The sequence below is a fragment of the Chiloscyllium plagiosum genome, unplaced genomic scaffold, assembly GCF_037043375.1.
Source record: "Chiloscyllium plagiosum isolate Xiang-an unplaced genomic scaffold, Cpla_swu_hap1 HiC_scaffold_4, whole genome shotgun sequence".
Taxonomy (NCBI): domain Eukaryota; kingdom Metazoa; phylum Chordata; class Chondrichthyes; order Orectolobiformes; family Hemiscylliidae; genus Chiloscyllium; species Chiloscyllium plagiosum.
The window spans coordinates 16,833,329-16,855,898 of NW_028270142.1; the positions used below are offsets into that span (position 1 = coordinate 16,833,329).

The window sequence follows — 22,570 nt, forward strand, 5'->3', positions numbered from 1 at the left end:
GCTCTGGGGGCTGCTTCCCCACATCCTGCTCCGAGGCTGCTTCTCCACATCCTGCTCCTGGGGCTGCTTCCCCACATCCTGCTCTGGGGGCTGCTTCCCCACATCCTGCTCCTGGGGCTGCTTCCCCACATCCTGCTCTGGGGGCTGCTTCCCCACATCCTGCTCATGGGGCTGCTTCCCCACATCCTGCTCCGAGGCTGCTTCTCCACATCCTGCTCCTGGGGCTGCTTCTCCACATCCTGCTCCGGGGGCTGCTTCCCCACATCCTGCTCCTGGGCTGCTTCCCCACATCCTGCTCCTGAAGCTGCTTCTCCACATTCTGCTCCGGGGCTGCTTCCCTACATCCTGCTCTGGGGGCTGCTTCCCCACATCATGCACCTGGGGCTGCTTCTCCATATCCTGCTACGGGGGCTGCTTCCCCACATCATGCACCTGGGGCTGCTTCTCCATATCCTGCTCCGGGGGCTGCTTCCCCACATCCTGCTCCAGGCCTGTTTCCCCACATCCTGCTCTGGGCCTGCTTCCCCACATCCTGCTCCGAGGCTGCTTCCCCACATCCTGCTACGGAGCTGCTTCCCCACATCCTGCACCTGGGCCTGCTTCCCCACATCCTGCTCTTGGGGCTGCTTCCCCACATCCTGCTCCTGGGGCTACTTCCCCACATCCTGCTCCTGGGGCTGCTTCCCCACATCCTGCTCCGGGCCTGCTTCCCCACATCCTGCTACGGGACTGCTTCCCCACATCCTGCACCTGGGCCTGCTTCCCCACATCCTGCTCCTGGGGCTGCTTCCCCACATCCTGCTCTGGGGGCTGCTTCCCCACATCCTGCTCTGGGGGCTGCTTCTCCACATCCTGCTCCGGGGGCTGCTTCCCTACATCCTGCTCCGGGGGCTGTTTCCCCACATCGTGCTCCTGGGGCTGCTTCCCCACATCCTGCTCCGGGGCTGCTTCCCCACATCCTGCTCCGGGGGCTGCTTCCCCACATCCTGCTCTAGGGGCTGCTTCTCCACATCCTGCTCTGGGCCTGCTTCCCCACATCCTGCTCCTGGGGCTGCCTCCCCACATCCCGCTTTGGGCTGCTTCACCACATCCTGCTCCGGGGGCTTCTTCCCCACATCCTGCTCATGGGGCTGCTTCCCAACATCCTGCTCCGGGGCTGCTTCCCCACATCCTGCACCTGGGGCAGCTTCTCCACATCCTGCTACGGGGCTGCTTCCCCACATCCTGCACCTGGGCCTGCTTCCCCACATCCTGCTCTGGGGGCTACTTCCCCACATCCTGCTCCTGGGGCTGCTTCCCCACATCCTGCTCCGGGCCTGCTTCCCCACATCCTGCTACGGGACTGCTTCCCCACATCCTGCACCTGGGCCTGCTTCCCCACATCCTGCTCCTGGGGCTGCTTCCCCACATCCTGCTCTGGGGGCTGCTTCCCCACATCCTGCTCTGGGGGCTGCTTCCCTACATCCTGCTCCGGGGGCTGTTTCCCCACATCCTGCTCCGGGGGCTGTTTCCCCACATCGTGCTCCTGGGGCTGCTTCTCCACATCCTGCTCTGAGGGCTGGTTCCCCACCTCGTGCTCCCGGGGCTGCTTCCCCACATCCTGCTCCGGGGCTGCTTCCCCACATCCTGCTCTGGGGGCTGCTTCCCCACATCCTGCTCTGGGGGCTGCTTCCCCACATCCTGCTCCTGGGGCTGCTTCTCCACATCCTGCTCTGGGCCTGCTTCCCCACATCCTGCTCCTGGGGCTGCTTCCCCACATCCTGCTCCTGGGGCTGCTTCTCCACATCCTGCTCTGGGCCTGCTTTCCCACATCCTGCTCCTGGGGCTGCTTCCCCACATCCTACTCATGGGCCTGCTTCCCCACATCCTGCTCCGGGGCTACTTCCCCACATCCTGCTCCTGGGGCTGCCTCCCCACATCCCGCTTTGGGCTGCTTCACCACATCCTGCTCCGGGGGCTTCTTCCCCACATCCTGCTCATGGGACTGCTTCCCCACATCCTGCTCAGGTGGTGCTTCCCCACATCCTTCTCCGGGACTGCTTCCCAACATCCTGCTCCGGGGCTGCTTCCCCACATCCTGCACCTGGGGCAGCTTCTCCACATCCTGCTCGTGGAGCTGCTTTCCCACATCCTGCTCCGGGGCTGCTTCCCCACATCCTGCATCTGGGGCAGCTTCTCCACATCCTGCTCGTGGAGCTGCTTTCCCACATCCTGCTCCGGGCCTGCTTCCCCACATCCTGCATCTGGGGCAGCTTCTCCACATCTTGCTCGTGGAGCTGCTTTCCCACATCCTGCTCCTGGGGCTGCTTCCCCACATCCTGCTCATGGGGCTGCTTCCCCACTTCCTGCACCTGGGGCTGCTTCCCCACATCCTGCTCATGGGGCTGCTTCCCCACATCCTGCTCCGGGGGCTGCTTCCCCAAATTCTGCTCCGGGACTGCTTCCCCACGTCCGCTCCATGACTGCTTCCCCAATCCCTGCTCTGGGGCTAATTTATTGCAATGCTATGCACATTTATATGACTAGTGTAGAACAAGATACATGTGGGAACTGTGCCTACCAGAGAATTAATGCTTTCAGGGAAGAAGTTGAAAAAACAAGTGATGAAAATAAAAGTAAAATTGGTTTGTGTATTTGCATTCAGTATTAAAATGTCAGAATATTATTTTGCGGTATTAATAGAGGTCGATGCAAGTTAAATTATTTTTATGTCTAATTGTAGTTCAGGAGTTTGCCAGTCAGGAACAAAAGCTGATTTTAATGGAGTCAAACCTACAAGCTACTGAGAAGCATCTCAATGATCAGATAGCTGAGATAGTTCGTCAAGAACAAAGGCAACACAAATTACGTACTGAACTCAAAACACTTAAAGAGCACCTTGAAACTACCAAGGAAGAGGTTAACAAGCACAAGTGAGTTTTTTTGTTCTTTTATAACTATATTCTCTATTTGATTTTAATACTGTCATGATGTAATGGTATTACTAAGTGACAATTGTTTCCTTTTCTCATTACTTAAATAATATCCCATTCAGTTCTCTAAGCTAATTCTGGAATGGGACCTTTGTTTAAACTACTTGATGTTAGGTCTGAGAATTAAACAACAATGCGTCATCAACGTTATCCGCTGTTTCAAGGATGGTGTCTGCTCAGGGTTGCGAGTTTCTGCCTTTGGTCTTCTTAGCCCTGAAGAGGCTGTTTGTGATGTACATTAAGAATTTTGACTGAACGTAGAGAGTATGATCAAGAAGTTCATATATGGTATAGAAATTGACAGGCGAACAGGTGGGCAGAGCAGTGACAAGTAGAATTCAACCCAGTGTTTTTGATACAATGTCCAGATTTATCTATAGTGCAGCAGTGTGGTGGCATCAACTGCTCTGTGCAATTAAGACTTTAGTTAACTCTCAGAGGTCAAGCATGTGAAGTCATGTATTTGGTGAGGGCTAACAAGGTAAGGGATTATACTTACTTATGATACCAAGGCACACAAGGCTAGCTATACAGCAAATGCTGAAAAATGGGATCAAAATATTCAGGTGGTTCTAATTGACAACACAGACTTGATGGACTGAATGGCTTTTTTCTGTACTGTAGACCTCTATTACACTATGACTATGGAAGCCTGGAGAGTACTCAAATCTAGTGCACTCATCTACAGATCCCTGAAGGTAGCAGGGCAGGTAGATAGGGTGGTGAACAAAGCATATGGGATACTTAGCCAAGGCATAGAATGGAAGAGGGGAAGGTTATGTGGAACTGTATAAATTCTGGTTCGGTCACAACTGAAGTACTGTGTACAAATCTGGGTCCCCTCTTTAGGGGAAAGATGTGCTTGCATTAGAGAGGGTGCCAAGATATTGCCTGTGCTGGAGCGTCTAAGCTGTGAAGAAAGATTAGGTATAATGGGATTGCTGTTTGGAGCACTGAAGGTTAAGAGGGTACTTGATAGAGACATAGAAGATTATGAGTGACATAGATTGAGTGGATAGGAAAGCACATTTTTAATTAATCAGTTGGCAGAGTACATAAAATTAACATAACAAGTAGAAGCTGAAAAGGGATTTGAGTAGAAATATATCCATATGTGCTGAGTTCTGAAACTCACTGTCTGAAAATGTGGTTGAGTCAGATTTCTCCAGACATTTAAGCTGTATTTAGGTAATCACTTTACATTGCTATAACTTCCAGGTCATTGTGCCAAGAGCTGAAATTAGGATTTGCATAGTCAGATCTATGTTGTCTGAGGAAGACACAACAGGCCAAATGGCAATCTTCTGCACTGTAATTGTCTATGAGTCCACCTTACGAGTCTATTGGAATTTCTTTAGTTCTCTAATGTGTTTTTGATACACTGTCCAGATTTAACTATAGTGCAGAAGTGTGGTGACATCAATTGCTCTGAGCAATTAAGACTTTAGTTGACTCTTGAAGGTCAAGCATCACTCTTGTATCTTAAAGAAGGCTGAGCTGATCAGATGTTGAACTCAGCTCCTCCTATCATTAACTGTACAATTAAGTTTGTCCACAGTGCACAAGTATAAATTGAGCACCATCAGGGCTGCATTATATAAGAAATCTTTAAGACCATGGATAGGTACCACCTCACAGCCTTCTCACAAATCGTTCCATTTATACTTGCTCACTACCAATCATAAAGACCCTCTGACAATCTCGTCACCCTTCTTGTCATTGACTCATATGGAATCAACCCAGTCATACCAGTGGGAGTTGCCCAAAGTCCCATCATTATCATCATTAAGCAACGCAAGTTTGTTGTCCAATCCTGTGCTTAATGTCAGTCAAAGTGCGTTAATTATTATTAGTGTGTCCAGTTCCCTACTTGTGTAGACCCATACTGCACTGCGAATGTACTTGCACTGTTGTTGTTATTTCCAATGTCCCAACTTTGATGTTGCGCTCCACACTGCTTGTACTATACCACAGTTCTCTCTTTTTGCCAGGCAGTATTCTTGGTTCTCTCTGCTAGGATTACCAATCCCATGTCTTCGCTGGGTCAGTCAAGATTAGACAAAATTGTAACTTAATTATTAAAATGCTTCAGCTGTGATGAGCGCTTCCAAAGACCTTCCCCTTTTATGTCTATAATGGTGCATATAATGCCAAGTATGATCACTTCATAAGGATCTTCATAGTTCACAAATTCCTGCTGCTCTGGTGCAACCTTTAACATAGCTTTCTTTCCTACATTAGGCATCTAAATCTGTCCTGTACCTGCCTCTATTTCCTTTTTATGTATGATCTGCTTATCACTAATTTCTTGACTCAGCCTGTAGAGTTGCTTGCACATCCTTCTCACAGTTTTTTAACCCTTTTCTTTCATATTTTTTCACGACCTGTCATCATCACCCTCTGACAATCTCAACACCTTTCTGTCATTGACTCATATGGAATCAGCCCTGTCCTCCCAGTGGGAATTGCCCCGAGTCCCATCAGGACTCTCAGTAAAAGGTCTGTTCGCCCCTGTCTTGTGTTCTGAATGACCTTGGCCAATGTTTTCTTCAGCATCTTGTCATTCATTTGGACATGTCTGAACTTGACAGTTGGTAGGGGATATGAAAATTCTGTTTTATGCCTCGCCATTTACAAACTTCCTTAATCACTCACCCCGTAAAATGTGTGACCTGATCTGAATCTATCTGTAATGGTATTCCTCACCTCTAGTTAACCTCCTGATAGAAACTATTGTTAATTTTCAATTACTGGCACTTAGGCACAAATGTCTTAACTATCAAATCAAATTTAAAAGATCCTATAGCTCTCTTTCCCTTAAGCCGTTTCCAGCTTGTGAATATTAGAGTCAGAAAGCTATAAAGATATACAACGTGGAAACAGACCCTTAGGTTCAACCTTTACATGCCAACCTGGTTTCCGAATCAATCTGGTCCCATTTGCCAGCGTTTGGCCCATATCTCTCTAAACCCTTCCTATTCATATACTCAGCCAGATACCTTTTAAATGTTGTAATTGTACCAGCCTCCACCACTTCCTCTGGCAGCTCATTCCATTAATGCATGACCTGCTGCATGAAAAAGTTGACCCTTCAGTCCCTTTTTGAATCTTTCCCCTCTCACCTTTATACTTCACAAATTTTAATTATTGTTATTCAAACTTTATCCCATGTACTTAGGTCTCACTTATGGATTCTTTTCAGTACAAGTTTTATAAATCCTTCTTAATATATTCAATCAAATTACATCTCAATACATTATTCTATGTTCTCAAAACAAGACACATTTACTGTTCCCAGCTTTCCTTTTTATTTTTACCATTCTTTCCCATCCATGAGTCTTAGAGGACATCTATTGCCCAATAAAAAGATTTTTACATTGTTTTTAAAAACAGAAACCAAGCATTCCTATTTTATTTCAGGCCTTAGCATTTCTTGCATGTTTGTTTTTTTTTAATTACAGTTAGGTATCTCAGGTTTCTTGCTATTCCCTTAGACATTTCACATCTCAGAAATATAGCTCCCCTTTAATGTTGAAACTATTTTTAAAAACTCTTTGCTTCAATACAAACAATGCATATTTTCAACTTGTTATCATTACTGACTGTCCTTTAGAATCAGAGATCAAAGGAAGATGTCTTTTCCAAACATTCGTCAGCTGGCCAGTGTGGTCTTTATTTCACATTTGGCTCTGTTATTTCTGACAATTTATCTGAGGATTTAACTCTTAACTAAATACTATTGATTCAGCCCTTTCAGCTCCCCACTTTTGTTTATTCTTGAGTGAGTTTGGTCATTTTAACACTGTCCTCCACTAAGATTTTACAGGTTCACCAGTTCCAAAACTTGTCTTGGGCTTTACACTTCCGCTAGCCTCGGCATTTTCTGCATAGCTATAGGGATATTCCTGTTTATCCTATGAATATTACGTTGCCCAAATACTGAACCTCCCACTTTCCTATCTGATGTTTTCCCAGGCTTTCTTTAAAACTAACTGCTTCCATCAGCTCAAGGATATATAGTAAAGCTCTCTTTTATTCTTTAACAGTTCCTGGGGCGATCAAAGGGTCACTCACAAATTAGATCACTATGCTGTCCCTTAAATTTAATATAAGTTTCATGTCATAATGTCATAATTTTATACACTTGTTTTAAAAAAAATGATGAGAACTATCATTTCAAACTATCTTTTTTATTTTTTGTTGTTGTCTCTTTGATTTAGCTCTATTATTTGATTTATCTCAAAAACATTTGTCAGTTATTTTTGTAAACTAAGACCAACATCAAAAATAATCCAAGTATACACATAGATGTTTCTCATATCTCTTTGTTTACCGTTTTCCCTAAAAATGTCCAAATCCCGAGTTCTAAATCTGGGTATCTGGCAAATTTCAGCTGAACGGTCTCTTACAGGAACAAATGGAACTTCCCACAGCACAGTGAGCTTGTTCTCAAATGAAAATTGAAGAATAAAATTCACACTTTTTCTATATCTTTCAACTTATTTTTCAACGAAGCTTTGAATCAGAAAGGTGGAGCAGAGGAATAAACACTATGTAGAACATAGAACATTACAGGAGAAAGTGAGGACTGCAGATACTGGAGATCAGAGCTGAAAATGTGTTGCTGGAAAAGTGCAGCAGGTCAGGCAGCATCCAAGGAACAGGAGAATCGACGTTTCAGGCATGAGCCCTTCTTCAGGAATCATAGAACATTACCGCCCAGTACAGGCCCTTCAGCCCTCGATGTTGCACCTTCTTGCGGAACCAATCTGAATCCTATCTATTCTACACTATTCCATTCTCCTCCATATGTCTATCCAATGACCATTTAATGCCCTTAAAGTTGGCGAGTCTACTATATTTCAGGCAGTGCATTCCATGCTCCTACTACTCTCTGAGTAAAGAAACTACCTCTGACATCAGTCCTATATCTATCACCCCTCTATTTAAAGCTATGTCCCCTCATGCTATCCATCACTATCCGAAGAAAAAGGCTCTCACTGTCCACCCTATCTAACCCTCTGATTATCTTATATGTCTCAATTAAGTCACCTCTCAACCTTCTTCTCTCTAATGATATTCTTAACTGTACTTTCTTAACTATACTCCAACAGAGTCTAAGTTTATCAGTCAAGGATGTTCTCATATTTTCCATCACACATTTCTACAATTTTCTACAGCTACTATTACTCCCAACTTTTCCAATAAACTGCCTACCAGCCACATTCTAAAGTACTCCAATGCCATTGTACCTTCCTATTTTACTTAATAATTATTCAACATACATTTAACTACAATCTAAGACTGCTGCTTCTCAGCTCCTCAAATCTTGACTTTTATGATGACCCACTTTTGATATCATGGTTAGATTTTGTGTATTTACTAAGGCCTTCTTGCACTCTAGTGCAGTGAGCCGTTGTGATTTGTTGCATGATTCATTATACTCAGCTGCAGTGGGTAAAATGGCTCACCAATTAGCTCCAGTTTAGCTGGCTCTACCATTGACTGCCTGTCTCTGAGTCCTTTACTTTCCTGCTCCTTTAGCTCATGCTGACTGCCAGTCCCAGGATCATTCTCTTGCTGATGGAGACACAAACTGTTAACTCTGCTTTCTTCCCACAGATGCTGCCAGATCTGCTAAGTTTGTTCAGCAATTTCTGTTTTTGTTTCATTCTCTTGCCTGCTCCTCTTGGTTTTGTTGACTGCCTGTCTCCTTTTGTAGCCTGCTCCTTGAGCTGATGCTGTCACAAAATTTTCCTCTCATTTGTCTCTCTTAATACTCCTTTACAAAAGGCAAGTTGAAAATGTTCTATTCCTTATCCCATAACTTCAAGATTACAGATACAACTTTTTAAAGTCTCAAGTTTAAGGGAGGTTCATAGGTGTCCTCCTATATTTTAAAAAATATCTCATGTCTATTGCTGATCACATTTATAAATTTAGTATATCCACTGTTCCTTACATCCTTGAGTACGACTTTGAGGTTTGAGAAGTTTGATGGGTATCAAACTTTTTAGCCATCCCCAAACTTGTGACATGTAGAAGTCTCAAATTCTGCAGCCTTGACTTGGATCTTGTTACATAAACAATCTAGCTAATATTTTAACAGATCCACTCCAGGCACTATGGACATGCATCCATTGTCCACCACAATACAGTTGAACAAACCTGTGTCCACATCACAGATAGACTAAGAGTTTTAAAATTAATCTCTCTCCCTATTCTCATCACCTGTTTATAAACAGATTTTGATGTATTTTGTTTTACTTTTTTAACAGTGCTGCTGCGTTTTCCAACCCCCTCTGTTTGTACACCCTGACTTTGTATGGACCACAACAACACTATTCTAAAGTTAAAACAGATATTGTGTTTATTCACACATACACTAAGATGTGGGGGAGGGGGATGCATAAGGGCTTATGCCCGAACGTCGATTCTCCTGTTCCCTGGATGCTGCCTGACCTGCTGCGCTTTTCCAGCAACACATTTTCAGCTACTTTACAATATAGGCATGCCCTCAATCCAGGTAAGAAAGAATCGTAAAGGATAATGAGATTATGCAATTAGTAACTAGTTAGTCATAAAACAGCTGAGGTTTACCAGTTTATCAGTGTGCTTTATGGGTGGAATGTGAACGTCCAAAGCTCGAAGTATCAGTCTAGAATTCCTTTGCAAGGAAGGTTGTTTGGCTAGTCAGCAGTTGAGGAGTTGAAGGCAATTTATTCTCTTTAAAATTTCTTTGAAGACCTTCTGGGCTGAAATACAGCTTCTGCTTTACTGCTTTGACAAAAAAAAAGTTGATTACTTGCAGAGAGGCACAAATACAGGTATACAAAGCAAAGTACTGAGGATGCTGGAGATCTGAAACAAAACAAAACATTACTGGAGAAGCTCAGCAGGTCTGGCAGCAGGTAAGGAGAGAAACAGAGTGCAGCGACCCTTCTTCAGAACCCTTCTAAAGAAGGGTCATTGGACTTGAAATATTGAGTTTGTCCAGCAGTTTCTGTTTTTGTTGTACAAATTCAAACTATTGGTTGTGCATTAGGAATCTCCATTAAGAAATTTTGTAATCTTGCATATGTTCTGTTAAATCCTATTATATATTCTTTCATTAATATCCATTCTTCCTTCTAAATTTATCAAAATCTGACCATGCCTTACATGCATTTAATAGGTCATCTTTATACTTTATAAATTGTTCATGAATTAATAGAATTTCCAATCCTTCCTGTGTGTCCAGTAATTGAGCCGCTAGCTCTGACAATGCTTTCTACCTGACTTTCCCTCCAGTGGGAACCAACAATGCCAGTACCTTGCTTTTTGGGTGGTAAGGATGCAACCCATGTCTACACATTTACTTCATTTTTCCATTGATCATAAGGTTCAGCTTCACAAAACATTATTGAGAACTCATATTTTGATGTTTAATTTGGTTTCAGCATTATTCTCAACATTTCCCATTTGAAAACTTGTCAATGTTTCCAAGCTTTGCTTTGTCTGTGCTTACAGTGGAAGAGGTTTGTTTTTGCTGTATTGGAAATGTTAATGCTTTTGATCCTACTTTAGCTTTTTATATGTGCTATGTTGAAACGTCTCAAATGAGGCTGTAACCAAAGTAAACTTGAGTAAATGTGATATTTATGAGCAATTAATTCTGTTGAAAAAATGGGTGTAACCTGGAACTGTTTGTCTCATTGAAATGTACCTTGATATTGAAAACATTGGGATCTGCTGGGTTATCCTATTTTAGCACGTGGCTGAAACGCCTACTTTTGGAATTTTCTAAGACAAATTGAAGAGGAGTTAAAACACGAACTAAATATGAAGAAACAGCAAGAACAGCAGAATTTCCAGGAAATCCTGAAACATCAGCATGATAATCAGAAGGTCGAGTTCGAACTGACCATTGCTAAAGATCAGGTCCGAGTTCTACAGCAACAGGTACAGGTTTTTAAAATTTGATTCTCAAATGTTGACATTTGAAAGAAAACAAATCAAAACAAGTCAAGACAATACAAGTATTTCTTCAGATCTAACCTATGGTCAAGCCTTTTTATTGTTGAGTGGGTTTGGTAATTAAGTCTTTACTTTTTGTCTGTTGCTACCTAGAAGTTATAATCTTTAGATCAGTGCATTGACATAATCAATCAAAGGAGAGTGTTTTAAGACTTATATCAACCAATAATATGGGAACATAAATGACAAGCCGTAATGTTAAAGGCTAGTTTGTTTGCTTTGATTGTGAGTACATTTCTAAATTCCAGAATTAGGAATAAAATTAATAAACAAGTATCAGGGCATACACAAAGTGAGCCCATCAATACAGTATTGTGAAGGACTGGTCTTTGACTGATGAGAACTTGGTGTTCTTAGTTTTAAGTGCTCAGACTTACCCAAATGGAGAGATGAGTGGTGAAAGTCCCAAGATTCACAGGTCACTTGGGCTACATTTGTGATAGCTCACATTATTTAAGTACTGGGAAGGACATGAAAGATGGTCTGATAAAGGACTTATCCCGTCCAACCACAATCCCTCCCCCTAAAACAAGATCACTTCCTTAGCACTGTCTAAGTGCATTTTTAATTTTATAGGCTGTAATTTTAAGATGGTATCAATCTATAGCAAAATTCCTAACTGGCACCCACTTTTTCTGCCCTTGAGCAGGTATCACATGTCATTAAAGACTTGGATTGCAGGAACTTCATCATCCTTACAAAAGTGCTCATGTTTGAGTCAACTGGAGGGTTAGAAGGTGGACTTGATCTTAGCCAGCAGCATAAATGGGAGATAGAGAACCAGAACAATGCTTTAATCTCCATCTATTGTTCTTCCCATTGAAATGAATCATAAAGAAATTGGACAACATGTAAAAAGTGTTGTTGAATCGTAAGTGCCCAATTTGTGCTGGCACCCAATTTTATTTTTCTGGTATTAAAGCGAAGGAAACAAAATAACAGTGTACAATAGCAGAATATAGGGAAAAATAAAGGATTTGGTTCTCCAGGATTGGTAGTGAGTGTCATGATTAGTGCTTGAACAGTTTTGCTTCTTCCTACACAAATTAGTTGAAATGGAGAATAAGGAAATTACATCAATGTTTAGCAATGATACAAAATGTAAAGGAAGACAAATTGAGGAAAAATACAAGACATTTCATGATATTGGAGGCAGAGCAAGAAAATAAGGGGCAAATACAAAATATCTAATATTGCATTTTGGAAACTGTGCAGTGAAAGGATCTGTACCATAAATTGTAAAGCTTTTAACAGTATGGAAGAGAGGCCTACTGCTATTGATGCATAAATCTTAAAAATGCAGGGCCTCCACATTGGACAGACAATAAAAAGGCAAATAGAATTCTGATTTGAGACATGTAGCATTGAATGTAAATGCCAGGAAATGATATTGAACTTGCTTAAGACACCGGTTAGGTTTTGTTGCAGAATTATGCCCCCACCCCACTACTGAAGCTGTATAAATGAGTGCAATGGAAATTTACTACAGTTATTCTACAAATGAAAATTATAGTACTATAGTTCTAACATTAATTATGGTTCTCTGACATAGCAAAGATTTAAGATGGATTGTTTTGGAGATGAAAATGGGTGGTCATAGAGATACTGCAGATGTCATTGGAAGCTCATGTTGGGACCATGTATGACAGTTTGTACAGTTTGATTGGTCTCAGATAATTGCCAGAGAGAGGAATTGAGTTGGTAGTTAGGGAACAGTGGAGCAAGGATCACCAAATTCAACACTTCACGACACAGCAAAGAAAATGACTATGCATTGTATGTAAAGCTACAGTTTATCCTAGGGCTTGAGGGTAATTCTTGCAAAGTGTTATTTCTCCTTAGCCATCAATTGACCTAAACTAAATTGTATATTGTTCTTTTTTGTCATTTTCTTCCGTCTGACAGGTACAGTATGTTTGACTGTGGCCTGGTTGCCTTAAAGTCAATTTCTGTATGAAATATATAGCAATGACTTGATTACTTAAAAGATTGTTTAATTCAACTAAACCACATTAATCATTTCCTCTCTTTTAAGTAACTAAGAATGTCTGCGATTCACACTCAGTGCAAGTTCACTGTGCTTTTCCGCATGCTACTTGCTTTAGATTTAACATCACATTTTCAAATGTACTCCTATTTCAGTATCATTGCACATGCCATCAGGTGTAAGCTAGATTTTGGCTTTTATAGAGTGCTTGTCAGAAATTTTTGTTCTTCTCTGCTTACATAGTCCTGATGTCTAATGTGTTATCAGGGTACTAAATACTGTTGTCTTAAAAGGTTCATTGGCAACAACAGAAATGTTTTCAACAGCAAAGCTAGCAATTAGCAGCTCTGCATGACACTTTGTTTACCTGTACTCACAATTGGTACCTGATTTATATCTTTTGAAATGTTTTTTTGATTTGCTGAAGAAATAAATTATTTTGGAAAATTTAGATCTGAGCTTGGTATTTGTACTTGGTAGCTTCACGTTAAGAACTGAAGTGCTTGCAATTAGTTTTGAGATGACTTCCTCTTTTGGCTTCTTCCTCTTTGCAATTTGGGCAAGAGTTTCTGAATCCTGCCAGTAGGCTTTGACGTGGATCAGGAGCCTATATTTTGTGCGAAGTGGTCACTCATTATGACACTACTCCAAAGTGCCCGTAAATGGTCAGAAGGCACACCTGCCATCCAGTTAATGCTAAAGGACAGACTTTTAAAGTTAAAGGACTAATCTGAGGCCTTCCAGTTTGAAAGCCAAGCAGGCTGCATTAAAAAGTAAATACAGAGAGGGTGCTTCATCTTCAGACATTTAAACAGTCTCATACTGTGGTGGACACCTGATGGCTGACTGGAAGTTCCTGGTCAACTATTGGAAATTGGCATAAATTGAATCAGCTTCCTGCAACTTGCAGGTTTGTAGGCTTGTGTTCCCACCCCTATCCCACCATCACAAAGTGACGCACAGCAGGACGGAGGCAGTCAGTTTCAGATGGCTCTGACTTTCGTCACGATGGCGAGACTACTACAGGTAACGGAGCCTTAGGCAATACACATACATGGATACTTGGCAATTAGGATGTCCTCAGAGCAACTGACAGCTTTTGTCAATCAGAGGTATTCCACTCCATCCATGTTCAGATGGCATGTGACCACTGGAATGTTTCTATTCATTTTTGTGCAAGATGTTCTGGAAGTTAACACAGTTTCTTCCTCAGGACTTTTCACTTTTACACAGTTAGTTAATTGCTTGTTGGAGTTGAGAGCTATCCATTAAGGACATGGTTGGTGATACCTATGAGCAGCTGTACTGCAAGCAAAGAAAAATATAATCAGAATCACATGAGCACAAGGGTACTCTAGTTGCTGACAATGAGATTTAGCTGCCTGGACATGTCTGGTGGTGCCCTTCAATATTACCAGCAAAGATCTCTAGTATGAAAGCAATCTGTTATCCTTCACTTAATGTTGTGATGCAGGGAGGAAATGAAGTGCAGATAGAGGAAGGTGGGGACAACCTATCCTCAACAGGAGAAGCAGCCTGATGTGGCCAAGTGACTTGGAGCCATTTACATAGCTGCCTGAAAAACTGGCTGATAGTTCCAATAAGGTAAAGGGCTTTTGCCCGAAACGTCGATTTTACTGCTCCTCGGATGCTGCCTGAACTGCTGTGCTCTTCCAGTACCACTAATCCAGAAAATGATCGTTCCAATAATGTGAGTCTGTAAAGCTATATTGCAAAACTTTGTTGAATCCGCCGCCTCCTACACCCAAATAAAAAGATTCCCATTGTCAAAAAAACAAATCTGTTGCTCATTTTCCACTCTGGAAATACCATTCCTCTCAAAGATAATGTCCTTTTCAAAAGGAAAAAGCAAAAATAGAGACTTGAAGGAAATTGCATGTTGCATTCAGATTTGACATTACATTAACACATTGACAATTTTTTTTACACTTAAGTGAAATCCCTTGTGCAATAAAAAGGTCTTTTCTTTGCTGATTAGGTTTTGGTAGTGCTACCCTGGTGGCTTCAGCAGAGTTGGAGGCAACTTGGAACTTTCCTTGCTCTAACAGCTGGCATGCCCGTAACGATGTTCTCTGGGTTTTGGGTCCATGAGTGCCTATCACCATCACCGCCACACCCCCCCTAACTGCATCTACCTATTACCTTCCTAACTACCTTTGCCCCCAACCCAGCCCCCTTCCCCCCACACCTCATATTACCGATGAAGGGCATATGCCCGAAATGTCGATTCTACTGCTCCTCAGATACTGCCTGACCTGCTGTGCTTTTCCAGCGCCACACTTTCCGACTCCATGAGTGCCCAGTCAAAGACTGTCCTATCTGATATGGTGTTGGGGCAAACTCGACCATTGGAGCCAGCAGGCAGCATTTGGGGCTCTGACTGGGATAGATAATGAGAAAGAGAACACCTTTGAACAGTGCATCCACATCCCTGTGTCCTTTCTCAAATTTCCCTCTCATGGTTCACTCACACTTCGCTACTAAGCAAGATTTGGAGATCACATCGTTACAGTTCAGTGAGGTGTCCAAAGTTAATGTAAGGTTTTCCTCTATCCACTTATAGTGTGGAGTTCTTTAGCCAGGGTCAGTATGCATACAGCTGCCTGCCACATCTGATGCTCCTTGCAGTTAGCCACTCTTTCTGTGGACATCAGCCCCATGGCATCCATGTTTGGAAAACACTGCTCCAATGCCTCTCCAAGGATGTGGCATGCCTCTGGAAATGCTGCTAGAACCTCACATATTTTGCATTTCTGCTCCAGAATAGTCCACTTTATAGTTTAGCATATTGTATAAGCTGAACAAAACTTGAAGGGATTCTCCATGGTAACCAACTTTTGCTCCTGCTCACTTGTGATATGTGCCTCAATAAATGGCAGTCTAACTGTCTCCCTTAGAGTCCCCATTGAGATCAATGTGACAAGAATTCAGTATCCATGATTATTATGAGCGTCGATATGCATCCAATCAAGCAGCATCCAAAGAGCAGGAGAATTTATGTTTCAGGCATAAGGCCTTCATCAGGAATGCATCTGCAGTCCTCACTTTCTCCTTAGGAGCCATATGACAGGTTGAGGCTGATTTCTAATTCTGTCCGTAAATATCTAGATGTCCATCTCTCCATCGTCATGCTTTCCATTATCCTGTCAATCTCGAAGACCTTTTCCTTCATAGTGGTCACGATGACTGTCACTTCTAGGACAAACTAAATCTTCATGCCTCATTGAATTGGCCACCCTCACTGGCCATTGGATGATTTTAAAACAGTCTCTTTCTTTGACTCCCTCTAATGGCTGTACCTCCTCTCAACCTCTACCAGAATCCACTGGATCAGTCCCGCCAAAGTCAAAATCTTACTTTCCACAGAGATCAATCATTCTTCATGCTAAATTACATCCTATTGTCAAAACTATAGGGTGTGTGGGAGGAGTCAATCGCAATAGCAGATTTTGAATTTACTGTAACCACATTAAGAAGCACTAAGATTGAATACAAGACTACACATAGTTAATGTAACCCTCATAAAGAAATTTCATTTTATTGCTGGAATCCATAAGGTACTTTGAAAATTTCAGTTTGAACTAATGTACATTTTATTTACAGTTGCACAATAAACTTTAATCAAAATAATCCATATATTGTCTTTAATTTATAACGTAACTGAGTTTTTTTCCCCTCCTAATTCTAAACTTTAACTGCAATATACATATTTAGTTGCAGTTCACACAATTAGAAATGTTGTTCCTTGTACTCAGTTATGAACTGAAAGCATCAAATTTATGTGATAATCCCAAATTGTAAACCCAAGGACCATTCACGTGGTTTAAATCAGTTCAAAAGCTAAAAACATGACTCAAACATCTTGAAAAGTATCACATATATATTGATACATAAAATAAACAATTAACCAACTTAAAAGAGAACAAGTCTGTGTACTTACAGCATCCAAGATTAAACTCTTGAGGCTTTTTACTGCATACAGAACAATGAGTGCTGCTGACATCAAAGACAGACACACAGATACTTTTCAAAAACACTTTCAAACAAAAATACTGTAACTACTTACACATTCATATAGACACAGAGAAACTTTATTCTTTCTAAATTGAAAACAGAACTTGCTGAAAACACATATCCTATTTCTTTCTCACAGGATCTGTTCCTGTGGGCTTTTCAATTTCTTTCTTGTAATTTTTCATATATTTCAGATGCCTATTCCCTTAATTCTGGGAAACCCTTTTGCGTCTTTACTTTGCTTTCTTCCTTTAAGACTCTCTTTAAATCTTTTTGACAACGTTTTTGGTCATCTGGCCTTCTGTGACTTCATGTCTTATTTCTTTTTACAGTGCTGTGAAATGGCTTGGGACATTTCATTACTATGAAGGTTTTATAAATAAAAGTTGGTGTTGTTCACAATTTTTCAGCCATTATTTTTGGCCCAGACCTTCCATGACAGTATTTCTTTGTTTTTATCCATTTTAGTTCATTCCTGGTTGGATTCAGAACTTAATGGAGATAATCAGTTTCTTTTTTTTCAACAACACTCTCTCAGTTTTCTATGATGCCCATAGACATTAAGGTCTGCACATAATTATGTGGCTGCTTCCACTATCACATTGAAACACCATAAAATTTTATATAAATTTTAAGCCTCGATAAATTATGCTCTACTTGTAGGTTTTTCTTTATCAAGTGCTGTGCAGTGCAATTGTCCCATAAATTGCTGGTATTGGCTGTAGTCTACATCTTCTCCTTCCAGCTTATTCCTGATCAAGTTCTTGATGGATGAGGTTTCACTTTGGTTCAGTGGCTCACCATTTTTCAAAGCTATAATCTGCTAGTTCAGGCCATGGCTCGGCTTTCTACTCTAAATGCAAAGTTCCCTGTTAACCTCCATTTCCCTCTGCTGAGCTGTTGTTTTTTAAAACTTGCCAGCTCCTTCTCTTTACTCCATGTTCTAACAAGGACCCATTAGAGGTTTTCAAGGTAAGTAGTGTTCTGTTCATTGGTTGAAGAAATTCTCAAGATAACCATGAGAAAAAGGTAGCATTAGTCTGTTCACACAGAGGTTTCTTAGAGCAGAGGTGCTATTGAGACCATGATTATTAAAAGGAAAAGGAGAAAAATTAGTTTGTATAGCTTCTAGTATCAGTGACATGGACTTAATGGATAAAGTGGCTCCATTCTATGATTGTAGGACTTAGCGCAGCACATTCAGCAAAGAATATTTTCCTGATTGTCACAACTCAGTCACTTAGTGAATAAACTCAGCTTCAGTGGATGTGGAACATTTTTGTTTAACAAAATTTGCATAAAGATGGTCTTTCTTTGGCTATTACTAAATTTACTTTACTTAATTTAAATGTTATTTATCTTACTTTATTTTTGCATAGGTTTGCATCGTTTTTCTATCTAAAGTTGTCCAGTTATATGTCCACTGTAAATTAGAAAAAGTTACTAGTAACTGATGTTAAGTATATTGGTGACACTATGACTATAATGGATGATTAAATGTTTGAAATGAAAAAGCATCTTACGTTATGTGACAATTAAATGTGTGAGAGTGAAACAGAATCATTCTATACCAGGAAGCAAGGATCCTTAATTCTAAATTAAGTTAATCTTTTAAGTCGTGATGACATCGAAAAGAGTTTCAGATTATCAGAAAGAGTACTTACACCTATCTGGTTGTTTGGTCACAAGAATGGATGTGTAATGAAAAAAAAAGCTCAAAGGAAAAACATTTACAACGTAAGTAGAATAGCATAAATTTTTGGCAGTCGAAACTAACTAGGCAAAATTTAAAGCCTTTTCCCAGATCCAAACAAATGTGAAACAGGCATTTTTGTGCCTACCCTCCAACTAAACTGAATGCAGAACAAGCATAATTTTTCAATTTTAACACCACCCATAAAACAGGAACCAAGAAGTGCACTCTAATCCACATGGTTCAAAAATACCAGCTGCACCGAAGACCAAACAGAGGTCAGGCGCTTTATCTAAGAACAGTCTCCTGGTGCAAATGATCAGGGAGTCTCCAAAGCCCCTCTCTGCAAACAAAGAGTGAAAGTTAATGTGCTGACCCCATTTCTTAGACAGAGAAACATGAGAGACTGAAGAAAGATGCTGTTTTTGAGAAAAGCTGAAATGAAAGCTAAAGAAACCTAAAAGAGAAAACTTTTCTGTGAACAAGTAATGGAACCTTTTGACTGACCTTTCCATGTCCCACCCTTGAACACAATGGAACAAACTCAATATCCTGACATTCAACCAACCAACAGCAACCTTATACCCACGGGATTGTTTTGTGTGACTTTAAAATTAGAATCCAGTTGAATGGTTATGTCCTAAATGTTCCTCCTTTAATTTGTGAATGGATGCTCATAAATTCCCTTAAGCAATATTTTATCCTTCCTCCTCATTGAACATTGCCACTTTGTTAATCTTTGACCCCATCACATTACTTGGCTGTCCCATGAGCCTATTAGAATTGCCCATATTTATGAAAGTCACCAGAACATTCAAAAAAATACAAAGGGAAAGGCTCCTATATAGGATACTAAAGTAAACCCCAGTCCTTCTTTAAAAAAAAACCCTATTGCAATGAAAACAAGATTCACTATTGCTATCTGAAGATTGTTTTATTGCTGGATGATTCTTGCAGCTGTAACGACTTATGCAACCACCAAGTGAATGCTAGTGTCTTCCCAATCTCCTTTGATACAGCCAGATTTGCTGATGAATGGCTAAGACAGTTGTCTGCCATATCCTTTCAAGTCTGCTTCCCAAGGACTTAAGAAAATGGAAATGAGTGCACTTCAATGAAGAATGGCCAGGGTGAGAGGAATGGACCAAAGTGAGATGCTCAAATGTGGGAATAGTGGCAAAGCAATAGGGATTCCTGAAGAAGGGCTTATGCCCGAAACGTCGATTCTCCTGTTCCTTGGATGCTGCCTGACCTGCTGTGCTTTTCCAGCAACACATTTTCAGCAATAAGGAGCCAGGCCAAGTGATGAGTTGATTACAAGAAATTGATGGGGAAATTGTAGAAAATTCAACCAGATGGAGAGGCTTCATTTTGGAGCAAAGTCTTATCATCTTCAGGTCGATTTCTACTAAGCGAAGATGCAGATGCAATTATCCACAATATGTTTATGGGTGACAAGGGATCACAAATGAACAGACAGAACAGAGAGAAGTTTGTAGAGGAGTCATGACAGATGATCCACTAGTAGATTCCACAGGAATAACAATGGGTTGCATTAAATATAAAGACAATTAGCAGCAATAAAACTAGAGAGAGTAGGGTCAGGGAGTTGGGTTTGCTGCTGGTAATGCAGTATCCCAATGGACGTTTGGGAGATTGCCAAGAAAAAACTATAAGCCTCAGAGTCAAATTTAGGACAACAGCAAAAGTCAAGGAAGGATCTGTACGACTGAAATGTTTGTGATGGGAGTTGAGAGGACAGAGTATCTGAGACAGTAGAAGCAAAAGGCAAGATAATAGAAGGGGGAGCAGGGTTCAGGAGGGATAAAGAGAAATATGTTAAAATTAGAAAAACGCTAAAACTAAATGATGGGTTGTGTGCACATGAATGGGCCAGGGAACACTTATTTCTCATGACCTGGTTACAAACAAAAGGGCAGTAAAATGTGATGCTAAACAAGAAATAGGAAATAGATAGAAATTCATGTTAGAAGCCCCACAGTGGGATAATGATGACTGTGATAGCTTTGAATCAGTATGGAACATTGGCAAATTGTTGTCTGAGTTCAGAGACAGTTGTAGTAAGTAAAATACAGAAGTTATTTAAGGGTAGAGTATTAGAGGATGGACTGATGAAGTTATTTTTTGAGAATGAGAATGCAGGAAGTGCATGTCAGTTATAGGATTGTAAAGATTGTGGTGAAAATGGAGGACATCATCAATTCCAGAAGATGTAGAGGTTTGCTCTTCGGAGCAGACCAATGAGTTGGGAACCAACTCTGCTGAGGTTTGAAGTTTCACAGTAATAGTAGTGGTAAGGGGAGGTCAGTAAACTAACCAATATTACTTAAAATATCACGAGAGAACAGATCCAGAAGTTGGGCCTTATCATATAGCCAGTGTAACCCAGAGTTGAAGCATGTTCTAGATATCAATAGAATACAATGAATTTGAAGCCAAATATGGGAAAAACTCTGGAAAAAGATTTTTAAGCTCTTTTCCATATCTCACAAAGGAAAAAGAAATCTTTAATCATTCAATATTAACATATGCCACAGGCTCAATAGCAACTGACTCAGTTATACAAACAACCATGTCATCCATAGGCCATCAAGAGATCTCTCCTGTCCCAATTCTATTCTGTTCCCTCAGTTGTGTGCTACTTTGTCCTGTCAGAGAGTAGAAAGGAGGAATTATGAGAGAAGGGTTGCATGGTGAGTCAGGGATTAGCACTGCTGCCTCACAATGCCAGGGACCTAGCTTTGATTCCAACTTTAGGCGACTGTCTATGTGGAGTTTGCACATTCTCCCTTTGCGTATGTTTCCTCTGCATACTCCAGTTTCCTCCCACAGTCCAAAGATGTGCAGGTTAGATGGATGCTAAATTTCCCTAAGGTGAATCAGCATAGGAAATGCAGAGTTATAGGGATAGGGTCGGGGAGGGTCCACGTAGGATGCTCTTCGGAGGGTCATTGTGGACTCAATGTCCTGCTTCCACAATCTAGGAATTCAATGAATATCTGGGATTATGTAGCACAGTTTGGTGATGGATCTGACACTGCATTGGTCATTGTCTGGAGTGAGGTGGTGCATCTGGCAAAAGTCCCAATACCAGACAGTATTGCTGCTTGAGTAAAGGGAGTGTTGTGCATTATCAGCCTGGGAATCTAGTGATTTGGATTGTAGATGTCATGTAATGATAATTTACTGAACCTGCCCACAGTGTGATGCTAGTGGACATACATAGGAACATAGGACTTAGGAGCAGGAGTAGGCCATTGGGCCCTTCAGGCCTGTTTTATCATTTGTTCAGATCATGGCTGATCTGGTTGTGGTCTCAACTTTACTTTGCTGTCTGTCCCCCATAACCTTTGACTGTAACTTAGCCTTGATCAATTCCAGTCTCCATTATTTTCTGAAGAAGAAAATTTCATAGTTGATACCTGGGATCAGCAAAACCTGTGGTGTCAGGACTGTTTCACATGGTGAGAAGAGAATGTATTTTGAGTTCAGTCTGATCATATTACTTCTCAATGACTGTAGATCTTATCCTGGGACTTGGCCTCATGTTTCTGAAATTTCTTTCTGCAATGCTAATGAAACCAGGAACCTTTCTAGTGCTCTCAAACTTAGAGACGACCATTCCTCCAAAATTACTACATCCCGAGGTCCGTATTGCATTTCTATAATTTATACCAGGCCATTTTAACAAAGCTCCCATGCCTTCAGGTCACATCCACTTCATGTCAATAATTCAGTGATCTTGGTAATGTTATGGTTTAACAACCCATTCTTACAGAACCTCTTACTCACCATAGGTAAAGCCTCAGGTGATTTACCTGTAAATGGAATACTGTAAACTTTAAC

General features: G+C 41.3%; 1 protein-coding gene across 1 annotated transcript in view; it reads left to right on the top strand.

The window, feature by feature from the left end:
- Positions 1-22,570, top strand: part of LOC122549388 (uncharacterized) — a 510,886-nt gene that overhangs the window by 337,578 nt on the left and 150,738 nt on the right. The window contains exons 22-23 of the mRNA XM_087985979.1: positions 2,723-2,912; positions 10,760-10,913. Coding sequence (XP_087842105.1) covers positions 2,723-2,912; positions 10,760-10,913 — 344 coding nt within the window. The remainder of the gene's footprint in view (positions 1-2,722; positions 2,913-10,759; positions 10,914-22,570) is intronic.